This window comes from Poecilia mexicana, unplaced genomic scaffold (assembly GCF_051168715.1).
Source record: "Poecilia mexicana isolate PSO_F unplaced genomic scaffold, ASM5116871v1 scaffold_3, whole genome shotgun sequence".
NCBI classification, from domain to species: Eukaryota; Metazoa; Chordata; class Actinopteri; order Cyprinodontiformes; family Poeciliidae; genus Poecilia; species Poecilia mexicana.
In genome coordinates, this window is record NW_028263372.1 from 24,111,709 (window position 1) to 24,126,709 (window position 15,001).

Below are 15,001 nucleotides of genomic sequence, written 5' to 3' on the forward strand. Positions count from 1 at the left end.
CATTACCTCCTGTGTAAAATTTAAAATTTAACAAAGTCCATACCTAAAGCAAGTAATTGTTTCAATGTAAAGCGTAGAAAAAGAGGCTGGTAGGATGACCAAGGAACAACATTTACGGTTCTTTCTACCCTGTGAAATGTCATAAAGTAAACAGAACCTCACATCTGTGATACTAATACCATAGTAATATGCATCTAGTATACTCAGAAACAGGACAAGACTTCACAATACATTATTCAGAATCAAATTTTAACATAAACCAGACAAAGTTGCTATATTAGATTAAAACAACATGTCTGATTTGGATGCTCACATAGACTGCTTGAACTATGTGACTCCAGAGGCCTTGTGGTTGTGCGCCATCTCGACATCAAAACCTCCAGACATAATCACAGTGACATCTTCACAAGCTGACAATACTTGAAGCGAATATTCCAAAGGGAACTATTTGTTTACTCAAAGGACCTGAGAGAATATTCGAAGTACAAGACTGAGTATTGGGTCCAACATTTTACCCTCCGGAATAGAGCTTCTGAAAGCAGAGATTTGTTAACCACACAATCCAACTGCAATCAACACACTTCAGTAATCCAGTGAATTAAACATGGAATTGTGAAATTATTTCTTCTTATCAACAAATACAATTTTGATAATCGATGTGCAGTGAACACTACATATATGGGCCAATAATCCTAATAGTCCTTACTGGCCAGTAGCTGTAGATTGCCAAGATTGTGCTATTTGTCCCTCAGGTATGCTGAAGTTGTTAAACAGGCTCATCTGATTATGTGTCTTGCAATTACAGCACACAAGTACACACAAGCCAAAGCAGCGATCAGTGAAATTAATTATTTTTGAGTCATCTCAAAATTATGTCCATCTGAGCTACTTCAGATGGACAAAAATGTGCACTAAGACTGAATAGGAAAAATAATTATTGAGATTCAGTGAGATTTTGACAAATTTCAGTGAAATCCTTTCTGTCAGTGCTCGCACAAGAACTCAAAAACATCCCAGACATAAAAAGGAATCCAAAAAATGTCAAAAACAATGTGATTCTAGACAGAGAAAAGAAGAGCAGAAGAAAACTAGGAAAAGAGTTTGTCCTTCGCCGATATCTACTATGTCAGTTTCCATCATCAACTCAGTTTATACTCGGAGGCAATTAGACAGTTTCAACCCACAGAAAGCCTGATAAAATCCCAGGCTTACGGGCGAGATTTGCTGACTTCTCGGCTGCAGGTTACCATGAGGTAAAGCTTGAGTTCGACCAGCGCCCAATGGTGAATAAAGAACTGGTGGTGTGGATGCTACTGGAGTACAATGGTCTTCACAAGTTTGAAGTCTTGATGTCCAAATATGCGGCGATGCTGACATAATAACCGTCTAAATCCCTTTTTGTGTTGACCAGTAACTTAACAGGTGTGCTTAGTAAAGTGGCCGCTGAGCTTATGTTTTATCTGTTATGCTTAATTTTACAAACTGATGATCAAAACATCCAAGATGTTCCCAACTGAACATTTGTGTTTGAAAGATAGTAACGAAATCATAGCTAATGCATGTTTGCAGTGTTGGTTTTAAAATCTTATTTGATTAATGCTCATGTGCAGACAGAAAGATTATGTTTTATGCTCAAGCAGATGCTTTGCAAATCCCTTAACCAGCTTGTTCTTGATTTCAAATGTTTTTGGATTGTTACTTTTAACTCCAAATGTTGCACTTGGAGCATGAACAGACATGAATGAAAGTTTTATCCGGTTATTGCATCATTTTGCCGGTTCATCTTATTACAGCTGAATCTGTCCTGGACAATTCTGTCTCCGCAGTGGAAATGGTAACTCCATGTGGAGTTACATGGTGGTCGTGACTTAAAGATTAGCCTCTATGGACAAATTCACAGTGCACCTGATGAATGGCCCTAAAACTCCCAACTGGCCCGCACAGCCCCAGCCACGCATCACCTCCAGTCTTTGACACATTTGTGTCTTGAGCATCTGACCATTTATTCAAACTGTGTCCAGAGATGTAGTGTACCCAATGGACAAATAAAGATATTATATCCACAAATATGCCTAAAAGACTGAAGAACAGATGGAAGCTGGCTGGTGATGACTTTATGAATTGCCACCGTCATAAGTGATACTATTTTTCAGATACAAAAATAATGATATAAGATAAAGAACTTTTGGACTTATGCATCCAAGTGGTTTAGGTACTTTTTAACTCATCCCTATCAGCATATATGACTAAGATGCTCAGACTAACCTAAGTGTGAAGCCTGAGATGCATAAGGACAATGTGATATGAGTCCTTCACAAATCCAATCATTCATCCATTCACCACATCAGGATAATCCATGGAATGGAGTCAGACGGCCAACGGTCCCCTTCTCCTGTGAGAAACCCTTCTCGATGTTTTATTTAAATGTAATTAAATTTTAACTGTTTCTTTAAAATTTTATGTAAATGACTATGCTGCACATAAATCCTGCACTTTAATGCTACTGGTTGCTAATTGTTTGTTGGTAGGCTTTGCTTTTATGTGAACTCAAAAGTTAATGGTGCAAATCTTTGTTTCCACTCACAATAATAAGAGCTATTTATTTTCTTTACATCTGTTTATCTTCCTTATCTTTTAATTTTCAATTAGAACAGTGTTTCTCAACCCTGGTCCTCAGCGCCCCCCTGCTCTGCATGTTTCAGATGTGCCTCTACTCCAGAACAGCTGATTCAAATGACTGCATGACCATCAAGTGCTGCAGAAGCCTGTTAATCACCCCGAGATACAATTCAGGTGTGTGGCTGAAGGGAAATACCTAAAACATGCAGGACAGGGGGGCGATGAGGACCAGGGTTGAGAAACACTGAATTAGAACAAAAAAAAAAAAAAAAAAAAAGCAGGTATATTTAGGGGGTGACCGAAGTCGGTCCTTAAGGGCCGGCATCCTGCATGTTTTAGTTCTCTCCCTGGTTAATCACACCTGGATCAAACAATGGCTTGTTAGCAGAACACTGCAGAACACTGACATGCTGAGAAAGTCCTAACGACCACGAGGGAGAGAACTCAAACATGCAGGACGCCCGCCCTTAAGGACTAATTTTGGACAACCCTGCTAAAGACTAATTACAGTAGAAAACCTTTTGCTCCTAATCAGTAACACCTGAACAGAATTGCAATTGACCTTAAATGACCTCATGCCTGCCTCTGGAAAAGGAAACAAAAAAAAAAAAAAAAAACATTTGACTACGTATAATAGGATTGTTTAAGTAATGACTGCTGAACGGAGATGCAAAAATCTAAAATTAGTGTAGAATATTGAATTAGTCTCTGTGGTAAGGTTAAATTAGGAGCGTAAAGTAAACGCATCTAAAACTCTTCTGGCATATCCCTGGGCTAAGCTGCCATGGGCAATACTCAAACAGGTTACTACTACACTTCTGTTAAGTTGTAGTTGCATGCTCATAAAACAACACATATAGGCAATTTAACAATAAATACATTTAAAAACCCTAAACTGTCTTCTCCCGGTCCTGTAGTCTGTAGTTTCTTGCTGGATGAGTACCTACAGATGCATTACATACCTATCAAGTCTCCCGTTTTGGCTGGGAACCTACCATATTTTACCCCTCTTTCCCACCGTGTTCTTGTTTTAGTAGTTTCTCGTACATTTCCTGTTTTATAACATAATTACGTCCCCACCCCTCGCTCTAACAGTAGTCCCAATCCCCCCCTATTTTGTTTGTTTAAAATACAATATCCCATCTGTCCTCCTTTAGTGCACCATTTAAATGTAAATCAATACTCAAACCCCACAAAAAGCAAACTAATCAGGAACTATTTAATGGGACTTATCCATCAAATGTTGCCTCAGGTCAATGACCAAAGTCAAGTCAAACTAGCTTCTAATACTGGACTACTAAATGCTTTTAATGTCTTGTTTGAACCATTTATATTTCCAGATATGCTTATGTTTTAAAACTTAAAAAAGGCCTAATTAAAAATGTAAATAACAAACTTAAAATGTAAGTATTATCTATTTAAGAAAATGTAAAAAATGCAATCAGTATTGATACGATTTCATATCATTCCAATTATTGGCAGGCTTTGTCCAAAATCTGTCTGTGACACAGAGATCAGTCATACATTACCAGTGACAACAAGCTGAGAGAAAGTCAGAAGGAAAGAGAGAAACAAAGAAACACACAAGGAAAGAAGGGAGCAAAGAAAGAGAGAAAAAAAAATCCCTAAAGATGCAGAGATTTTACAGTCAGTCAATTAAACACAACTTCACCCTGCCAGTCAAGCAGGAGCTTAACTCAAACCTGCCAAATCAATAACTCTGAAATGTGGAACAACAATATAATTGCTCTGTGTTTTACATGAGGTGAAAAAATGATCAATGTGATGAAATAAAACATAAAATAGCAATTATCTTTCAGTTCGGGTAATTGACCAGTCATTTTTTTAACGTAAACCCAGTCTGCAGTTTACATCGCCTGGTCGGAAATACAAGATGAAAAAGGTGATCACTTAAATATGTTTTAATTTTTTTAATTTTAATTTTTTTTACATGGCCATTCATGTTTCACCTGTAACTCATCAAAACTTAACTGGAGGCCTAAATTTAAAATCTTTAAACTGATTATGAAACTGTAGCAGTTAAATGAGAAAAATGCATATCGTTATTAGGAGATAATTACCTTCATCTTTAACTACCAGCCAATCAAATTGTGGCTCCAGGTCAAAGTCAGAGAAGAAGAGATGTATTCGACTGCCCGGCTCAGAGATAATCAACCACACACAGTTCAGGTTGTTACCATACTCCTCTGGGTAGTTTGGGGACAACACGGTCCCTGATGGAGCCGTGAAGTTGAAGAAGCAAGAAACTACAAAAAGAGAAGTGGGGGGAAAAAAAGATAAATTTTTGACAATGCAAGCAAGTTCACAGAGACGAGTAAACATAAAGGTACACATAGGTACAGGCCTTATAAAAATGTGTTTACTTACACACACAACTGGGTTTGTTTCCAGACCACTGGTTATTGTGTTGGCACGTGATGGTTTTTTCTCCCACCAGCTCAAAAGCCGACTGGCAAAAGAAGGTCAAGACGTCACCGTGCTGAAAGCGATCGCCGCTACGACGACCAAACGCAGGCACTCCGGGATCACCGCAACCTCCTCTGTTGATTTCTGAAACAAATATGGAATTTTTCAGTCCTGAAAACTCCGGGCACCAAGTCAGATAGCAAAATAAAATAAAAAGAAACATATTTCTATCTTTTAAACAGGTAGCACAATAAGGACGGCAAAAATAAATAGCCCATAAACTTCATTGCATTTTGCCATTTTACAACCACAAAGATTTTATGTGAAATACTAAGAATTTAGAGCCAAACTGTGAAGCTGAATCTGTTTCATTTCCTAGTTTCATTTTATAAGTTGCAAATAAAAATAAAACAAGTTTGTAGTCAGTTATTCACTGCAGTTTCATTCCCCTAAAGAAAAATCCAGTGAAACCATCTGTCTTCTGAAATCACCAGATTGGACCAGGACCAGATACCCCTACAACTGTTGATCATTTAATTTGATTATAATCTGTAATATATGTAAACGGTTCTGTGGAGGTCTCAGAGGTGGTTTAGAGAACATTAGTGAGAAAACAGGATCCGTAGAAGACAGCAGACGGGTCAGGGATAAAGGAGCAAAGCAGAGTTTCATCATTCAAGCCATTATGTAAAGAAAATGGAAAAAGTATGTTCTTTACTACAAGTGTTGTGTGCATTAATAATATTTTAGGACTATTTGTAATTTAGACGTATAATTTAAAAAATAGGCCTGAGTTGATTGGCAGAAACAAAATGCTCTTCCGCACCATTAAATATAAAAAATATCCATCTATATCTATTTTATTTACGCACCAATTAAATCATTTTAAATCAAATAAAAACAACAATAGCAATTTATGTGTGAGATGATGACCATAAACAGTGAGAAATACAAGTGAATGTCTTATATCAAAGCACACACACGCATAGGATAACTTATTTGAAGCCTGTACTTAAATCCAATTGATAATCTGTTGCAAGACTTCAAATTTATTGTTAAATGCTCTAAATTTAATCTGACTGAGGTTGCAGGCGAAAAGACAAACATGTCGGTGTCTAGATTTCTAAAGTTCGTAGACACAAACCCCAATAAACTTTCAGCTACAAACACGGCAAACAGGAGGTTTCACAAATTTTTAACTTGGAGGGAAAGAGTATAAATTCATTCCACCCCTGGTCTTTTTTGATAGTAAAAAAACCGTGAATAATTATCATTCCACCTCACATTAAAATCTACTAATGTTTTTAGGCCGTAAAATTGTGAAAAGTGAAAATTTTAAGGTGTAATACTACTTTTACAAGGCACTGTAAGATATTTGTATTTATTTTAGTTTCGATATCAAGTATATTGTCTTAATGCAAACATTTCTATAAGATCTCGGAATTGCAATAACATATTATATCAAGATGAGTTTTCAATATCATTCAGCTGTGCAGTGATGTAGTGGCAATCTGTGAGAAATTTATTTAATTGCTTCCCTTCTTACAGTTAATTGCCATCAGGGTAATTGCAGTGCAATTTTGTTTTAATTGTGAAAGACAAAACAATAAGTGCAAACATACACACACACACACACACACACACGCACACACGCATTCTCACAGACACACACAGGCACAGGTTTTTGCAACAAGGAAGACATTTAGAAGAGAAAAATTTTGTGACATTCTTCTCTTCTCCACTGACCCCCTGGATCTGCTTCGGACAAGCATCTCAATATAAGTTATGCATTTGTATTTGCATGCGAGTTTTCCACTTTTGAACTCAGCTGGGATGCAAGAGCGCCCACAGGAAGAGAATATTATAAAAGCCTCAAATGTATCTGCGGCCCACAGCTTTCTGTCACACAGATGACAAGTGTCAGGATGGATTTCAACGATCCTAAGCCCAAAGATAAGTCTGTCATTATGCTGTTAAGTGCCTCACTCTTTCTGATGCATCATTCATCCTCCCTTTTTTCTTGTTTCAAAACTTTCACAGTTCATACCACAGAGTAAAGATGCTAATTACAGATTAAAATAAAGAAAAAGATAATCATAAAATCAGATTTGCCAGAAGACACATCGTCTTATTATACAATGTAAATGGATACATTTTTGGATTCATCGAAAAGAACGTTACCTCAATTGACTTCAGACAAGAGAAATGTGTTTTTGTGCAGGTGATTATTTGGAGTTTACAGCTTTTCTGACTAAATCAAACTGGTATCACCCAATGGCAGTTAATTGCCACATTGTTTTTATTTTTTTATAAATAAATAAATTAAAAAACTAATTTCACTCGTATTTAGCACATTGAGGTAAACACATTTGCTTAACCATGATGACTCGTGTTTTTGTTCAGCAACAATGCTCATAAGATATTAGATAAAAGCAGAATGGTTATGTGCAAAACCGAGAGTGTTGTAAGATACCAGTTTTAACAATATTTGATCAAATCTATTGTCCTGTGGAAGGATAGAAATATAAATGCATTATTTGCAATGTTATTATTATTATTATTTTTTCTTTCAAAGCAAATGGGCTCTGGTCAAAATGTTTGCAGCAAAATATAAAAAAAGCTTTAATTAATATATTAATTAGATTTGTCTAATGTTTCAGCTCTAATAATATTCCACATGGTGCACACAAACACCCCCAGCTTCGCTGAAAAAGAAGCAGAGCCCGATGCCATTTAAAAAGAAAAAAACGGACACAGATTTGGGCTGAAAATCTAAGACAACTCAGGAGGGTAAGGCTGATCAAAGTGCATAACACGGTGACGTTATTGCATTTGACAGCATCGCATATACCCATGCAAGAACAGTCATAAAAACACCACAGGCAGATGTCGGGTTGTGATGAGGGGAAAAAATATACAGCTGAAGCTTCTGCAGGAGATCATTTAGTACTGCTTATTTTCACTTCACATTTCAATATTCTTTTTTGTTTCAAATACTTGACTTGCGCTTGATCTGTCTGGTCACTTTTTTTTTACAACTAAGCCAAATTTAAAGGTGAAAAAGCTCGGATGACACCTTGAAAAGCACAAAGCCGTGGTTAGTCTTCAACTCTTTGTTGTCTTGGTAACCCATTTATTAAAGCATCATTTTATCATGATTTCTTTTCTTAGCTACTCAGAAATAAACTTGATGGCGCTCATGGAATACATTTTATTTCATTGTTGCCACCAAAGCATTTTAACCAGAAAGCTACAGCTAAGGTTTTACTCACTGCAAACCAGATTCTTTAAGCCCAGTAAAAAAAAAAGAAATGTCAGTTACGGAGCCGAATTATGGTCATTGTGACTTTATGTTGGGATAAAGAGCCACATTCTTTACATCTCACATGAACAGTCTGTTACTACATGTTCCTAAGTGTTTCCAATCTTGGAGTTTCAATAACATCACTGCAGTAAACACACCTAAACAAACACACAGCACAAATTTCTTCCATTTGTTCCTCCTCTGCTTCTGTCATGGTTTCTATGTCACACTACATGGCAAAGGGAAGTCTGAACTAAAACAAATTGTAAAAGACTGAACCCACAACAACAGCCGCGAAAACAAAACACCCAAAGAAAGTTTGTATATTTTTTTTAACATACTTGGGAATATGGATATTTAATATTAATCTTGTAATACTGGAACTGCATTACCATCAAGATTAACAACAAAAACTGAAGACTGTTTTAAAAAATGTCTGTAAATATCGTCACAAAGGACATCGCTTAAAGGCACAAGAGATAACACACACACGCACACCCACACGCATTCACGCACGCACGCGGACACGCACACACACACGGGCGCACACACACACACGCACGCACGCACACACACACACTTCCGCCCCCAGGAAATTTACTTTCATGGAAACTCAGAGTAAAAGGCATTATGCTTAGATGACATTTAAAGTGAACAGTTACGACATTAAGAAAAATAATTTCTCTCACACATATGAACGTCGCTTATGACATCGAGGTTACCGTTTTCAAGTGGCACAGTAATGGGTTAAGACTGAAAAAAAAAACGACTGGTATTTTAGATACAGGCTAGTTTGTAAGGATGTGTTGGTCTTTAATAAAGATGACTGTAAATGTTTCATGTAGCTAAACTGGTTGTCATGTTGTATTTATCAAAGCATATAGAAACATATTCTGCTGTTATCCACACAGAGGCAATCTTTGTGGAAACCTGTTGTATGTAATATATGCCTCTCCCTTCACTTTAAGCTTTACTATAACACCTTTCTTCATTTTAAACCATACATTGCCGTATATGAACTGCTCCCCTCGAATGCTGTGATATGTTACTGCATATGTGCGTGCATGATTCAGAGTAAAGAAAAAAAAAAAAGGTGTGATGAGAAATCTTGAAATCCTTAGAAAGAATCCCTACCTTCATAGATTGCCTTGAACCCCGCAGAGCCGATTGTGTCGTCTGACTGCAGGTGTAGCCACATCTGATTCGACAAGCTCACGATAAGATCAGGGACGCTGGTACCAGTGAGTCTACAAAGACAAAGCATTACCTATACATCAGTAAAATAATCTTTTTATCCATTTTACTTTGGTGAATTATGCAGGAGATTCAAACATATTAGCAATTTGCAGTATAAGATTTGAAAGAAATGCCTGCAGAACAGTCTACCGCTCCTCCGTCTACAGTTTTCTTTATGATTGCCAATAACTTGTTCTGTACTGGTACAGATGAGAAATTATTACTGGTGCTTACACATAGAGTACCCTCCGAGTGTCTCCTATCTTTCCACCGTCTCCCACAGTCAGCGTGTCATAGCCTCTCTCCAGATCGAACTCGTCGAATGACAGCTTTATTACCTGAAACGATGAAAAGCAAGAAAACAGGCATAGAAATGGTTACAAAACAACAACACACTGAACGCAAATTAAATAGCAAATAGCAAAGAAAACATAAAAGCTAATAAGAATTTATTTTTGCCATCATATTTTCAACCTGTATAGTTTGAAGCAATATGAGCTTTTAAGGATCATATCCCTCTGGAGAATGGAAACCGAAGGACTGGATGAGGGCTTCATAAACAAGCACCACTTTAACTGAACCCTAAGTAATAAGACCTGTGTGCTTTATTAGAGTAACATTGGCCCAAACTGCATAGATGGTGTCAAGCCAATTAAAAGGCTCAAGATGACTTTGTCATTCTAATCTGAATAAAAATCATTAAAAAAAAATCTGGTCTGATAATTACGTGTCATAGTTACATAAAACTGACACAAATGCCACAGAGCCGTCTAAGTAAAACCAAAACCCAGCCTTCAAAACAAACCAAGTCCATTCCACGTAACCACTAAGCAGTAAAAATCGTCTCAGTATAAATGTTCAATTCTACACCATCACTACAAAGAATTGCAGAAATAAAGTTACGGTGGGTAATATTTAAAATACGTGAGATATCTGGGGCAAATAAATACTGTAAATATGCAATATTTTTTAATAAACGCTTTTAGTGATGAGGCTTGTAGTTTTGACTTACACTGAAATAATAAGTATTTCCAAACAAAGCTATCCGATTTGAACAGGCTGACTATTTTTTCTTGACAAGTCATGGAAATCAAAACAAAAACAAAAATAGGATGCATAGCATGGGAATAGGCTACATAATGTATACTTATTTAAAGCAGCATGAGGTTCTTAAGTTTCATTTTACATTGGAACAGGAATAAATTTGTGGTGTTCAGTCTTATTGGGACCATTTGTTTCTTTTTTTTTACTTTCCAGTTTTTCAACTTCCAATAGACCTCTGATTATAGGTTCCTTTTCAAAACAGCAACTGCAAAACAAATCTGATTATTCCATTCTTAAATCCAGTGTTCCACGAACAAAGCATGTTAACAGAGAAATTCGATATGCAAGAAAGACAGTGTTTCTCTCTTAAAATAATAATAATAATACGAAAATATTAAAAACAAATGTATTCTTCTCAGTTCTTTTTGTGGACCCTCAGTCACTTTTGTATTTGATTCCAGAATTAATGTGAATTGGTTTTTTGAAAAGCTACAAGAAATCAAGAAACCAAACAAAAAGGTAGAAAAAGATTGTCTCTCTTTTATCTTCACAGATATTAAGTTTATTTACAGAAGTATAGTCAATTACTGCCTTAGGCTCCACATCTACCACACAAACAGGCACTTAAAACTCCTTTAGACAAAAGGTAAAAACATACTTTTAGATGAAGTGAAAGAAAAAGTACTGCAGATTTATTATACAATGATTTTCACGGTTCCCCATTTGCACAGCATTTTTTTTTCCGTCTTAAAATATGGAATGGAAACAAAAGCAAAAACATTGGACAGTGATGAAACAGATTCTGCGATCAGATCTTTGGACTCTGCAGGAGGAATCCAAATATGCCACAATATGAGAAATAAAATTAAATATTTATCAAAAAAAAATAATATGCTAATATGTTTATACTGCTAGATAAAAAATGTTGGAACAGGAAAAAGGTGATGACTTGAGCCAGTATATGCCTTTTATTGTTTAAAAAAAAAATGCAAAAGCAAGAGGAAAACATATTTCTAAAAAGTAGTACAATCACAGCAACACTAAAGGTGATATGTGTACGATATGTTAGTGGAACAAAATAAGTCTTGAAACTTAAAGACTGTTGACGTAATATTTTTTTTTTTCCCTCGGCAGCATCGTCAGCCTCATTTACAGTTAAACACGTCATTTCTGGAAGTTACACCCTGCATTCTCACCCCTCTGCTGCTGAACACCGAGAGCTGAATGCCTGACTTACACCTGTGTGGCTGCGGTAGCATGCATACAGCATCAGTTCATCAATCTGCTTTGCACTCTAAAATGCTGCAATACTGGCATTCCATTATTCACTGCTTGTTCATTATTTATTAGATGTAGATCATATCCCTGGCAGCATGGATAATGGCACATCTCTGCTGTGCTCAGATATCCTCAGAGCAAAAAAAAAGTGCTGGTCTTCACAAGAGACGACCCTTGTTTATTACTGCAGGGACCTGAGATGATCTGTGAGCGTGTAATACGTTGCATGGAAGGCCATCACATTTCAAATCACAGTACAGTAACGAAAAAACCTTTTTGTGGGTGATAAGGAGTGTAAAAACCATTTCAGCGAGCCAGAATCGTTCATGCACAACTAAGCCTTTGCTGTGCTTTGTCAAAATAAAAATGGCCGGGAAATGTTCAGATCATGTCTAAGGATAGGAGACGGTCTGAGGGATTAACTACGATCATGACGGGAATGGCAATGAGGTCATTGTATAGCTCTCTAAAATCTGCATTTCTGTTTCAGCGTACCTTTTCATTTACAAAAAACAGCCCACAGTCTTATGCAAGCAAAACAATGTATTTCGTATAAAGCAACATTGAAAGCGCAGCCCAATCAGACTGCTTGTATAAAGTATTTAACTGTCCCAGTGTACATTTGTTGTTACACCCTCGAGCAAAGCGTAGTCTTTCCAAAAGAGCTCCAACTAATGGGAAAAACATGCAAAACTACTGGCTAACAACAAATGACTGGGGGCATTAACATACAATGATGAGTTGATGTGATTTTCTCTCTACAAGAGGGTTCAAGAACTTTGTTTTCTAATAGGCTCAAACGTTGGGGATTTTTTGTAATCCTATTAGGACTTTTCCGGTCCTAAAACATGCATTTTTGCTTCTTTTAAGGAGAACTGTATATGCCATCCATCGCCCAGCCTTAATGGAGAGGTGATTGACAGTGCTAAGACCCGCCTCCTGGAACTGATTTGTTGTTTCCAGATAGCACTGTAGGAAGACAGAGGGGCTATTCTTTTTTTTCATAGGTTATCTGTCTCATACCAACCTGTCACGACATAGTGACAGTTTCAACAAATATGTACAAAATATATATATTTAAAAATGTACATACCGCAATTTTAAGTAGCACGGCTTCCTTTTATTCTCAAAATTGTAAAGGTTTTGGGATTGGAACACTTTATGTCAAAATAGCACCCTGAAAAGCTAAAAATGCCTTTGATATGGCTTTATAGCCAATGATTTTTGATAAACTTACAACTGAAAACATGAACATGCTTGTGACTGTAATGCAAGGGTTGTTAAAAACTCTACAGGAAGCTTGAAGTCATAAAACAGAGTGAACCAGAAACTGACAATAGTTTTTCTGTGCATCCAAGTGTGATAATTTGTGTGTGAGTAGAAGGTGGTTTTCTCAGGTATATCTGTCTTAACAAGTGAAGCAGAATAATTCTAAAGGCAAAGCTGTTTCACTGAGTGTGTGAGTGCTGTCTAACTTTGTTTGTTCACCTATGTGTGTTATCTTTCATCTATATTTTGCTTGTGTATGCTTTTACATTCTAGCTTGTGTGCTGATGCAGTGAACAATGGCACTTAATGGAAGGAAATGAAGCATTATTATCCTTTGGTCATTGCCAAGAAACTCTGTGCTCTTAAATAATCTCTAAATAGGCCTGCTTAGAAAAAGATTACGCATGACGCAACAAAAATGTAATTAAAATTCAGGTATTCTAATGACAACGGTGAATTTCGGAATTGTCTATATGTGCTAAAAATTCACAGGAGGGTATAAATATTTAAAATTTAAATAGCATTTGAGGTCATTAATAGAATGGCTCAATAGGACATTTTAACAGTGCAACTTTAACTGAGCAACCCAAATCTAAAGTGAAGTCCCTTCAATAATTCACCAGGTGTAGTGCTTTGAACTCTGTGTCATGTGGTGTGGTTGTTGGTGGTGAGGAGAGACGCTGAGACCCAGGTTATGGTGAAGATGAAGAATTTAATGATGATGCTCACAGTCCAAAACAGGCAGCACGGCAGAAAAACAGGCACACAGCCAAATACCGGTAGCAACTGAAACACCGGACTGAAACGAGAGCTAACGCTTTCCAGGACTTCACAGTTCTACTGGAACGAACACAAGACGTGACTTAGACACTGACTACGACACATACGACGAGGATCCGACAAGGAACACAGACAACAGGAGGGTTTAAATACACACGGGGTAATTAAGGGAATGAGACACACCTGGGGAGCAATCAACGGGGAGGACAGGACAGAGACTCACAGGGAAACAGGACTGAACACAGAAAACTCAAAAATAAACACACAAAAACACGGATCCTGACAGTACCCCTCCCTCAAGGGCGGATACCAGACGCCCACAAAAAACAGAAAAGTCCAAAAACACAAAACAACCCAACAGGGTGGGCGGAGGGGCGACGGAAGGAGGGCAAGAGTCCAACAAAAAACAACCCAACGGGGTGGGCGGAGGGGCGACGGAAGGGGCCAGAGTTCAGAAACAAAAAACTACCCATCAGAGTGGGCGGAGAACCAGGAGGCTAATCCGGCGGACGTTGCCGGCGCAGGAAGCGAGGAGACGGGTCCGGCGGTCTCTTCCGCCGGCGCAGGAAGCGAGGAGACGGGTCCGGCGGTCTCTTCCGCCGGCGCAGGAAGCGAGGAGACGGGTCCGGCGGTCTCTTCCGCCGGCGCAGGAAGCGAGGAGACGGGTCCGGCGGTCTCTTCCGCCGGCGCAGGAAGCGAGGAGACGGGTCCGGCGGTCGGCGTCTCCGGCGCAGAAAGCCGAGACGTAGAGGCGGGTCCGGCGGGCGGCGTCTCCGGCGCAGAAAGCCGAGACGTAGAGGCGGGTCCGGCGGGCGGCGTCTCCGGCGCAGAAAGCCGAGACGTAGAGGCGGGTCCGGCGGGCGGCGTCTCCGGCGCAGAAAGCCGAGACGTAGAGGCGGGTCCGGCGGGCGGCGTCTCCGGCGCAGAAAGCCGAGACGTAGAGGCGGGTCCGGCGGGCGGCGTCTCCGGCGCAGAAAGCCGAGACGTAGAGGCGGGTCCGGCGGGCGGCGTCTCCGGCGCAGAAAGCCGAGACGTAGAGGCGGG

General features: G+C 38.6%; 1 protein-coding gene across 2 annotated transcripts in view; it reads right to left on the bottom strand.

Moving 5' to 3' along the window:
- Window positions 1–15,001, bottom strand: part of csmd1b (CUB and Sushi multiple domains 1b) — a 436,793-nt gene that overhangs the window by 163,792 nt on the left and 258,000 nt on the right. For both annotated transcript variants that reach the window (XM_088004350.1, XM_088004351.1), the window contains 4 exons: window positions 9,821–9,924; window positions 9,485–9,597; window positions 5,008–5,190; window positions 4,701–4,886 (listed from right to left, as the gene is read on the bottom strand). In XM_088004350.1, the coding sequence (XP_087860476.1) occupies window positions 4,701–4,886; window positions 5,008–5,190; window positions 9,485–9,597; window positions 9,821–9,924 (586 nt within the window). The remainder of the gene's footprint in view (window positions 1–4,700; window positions 4,887–5,007; window positions 5,191–9,484; window positions 9,598–9,820; window positions 9,925–15,001) is intronic.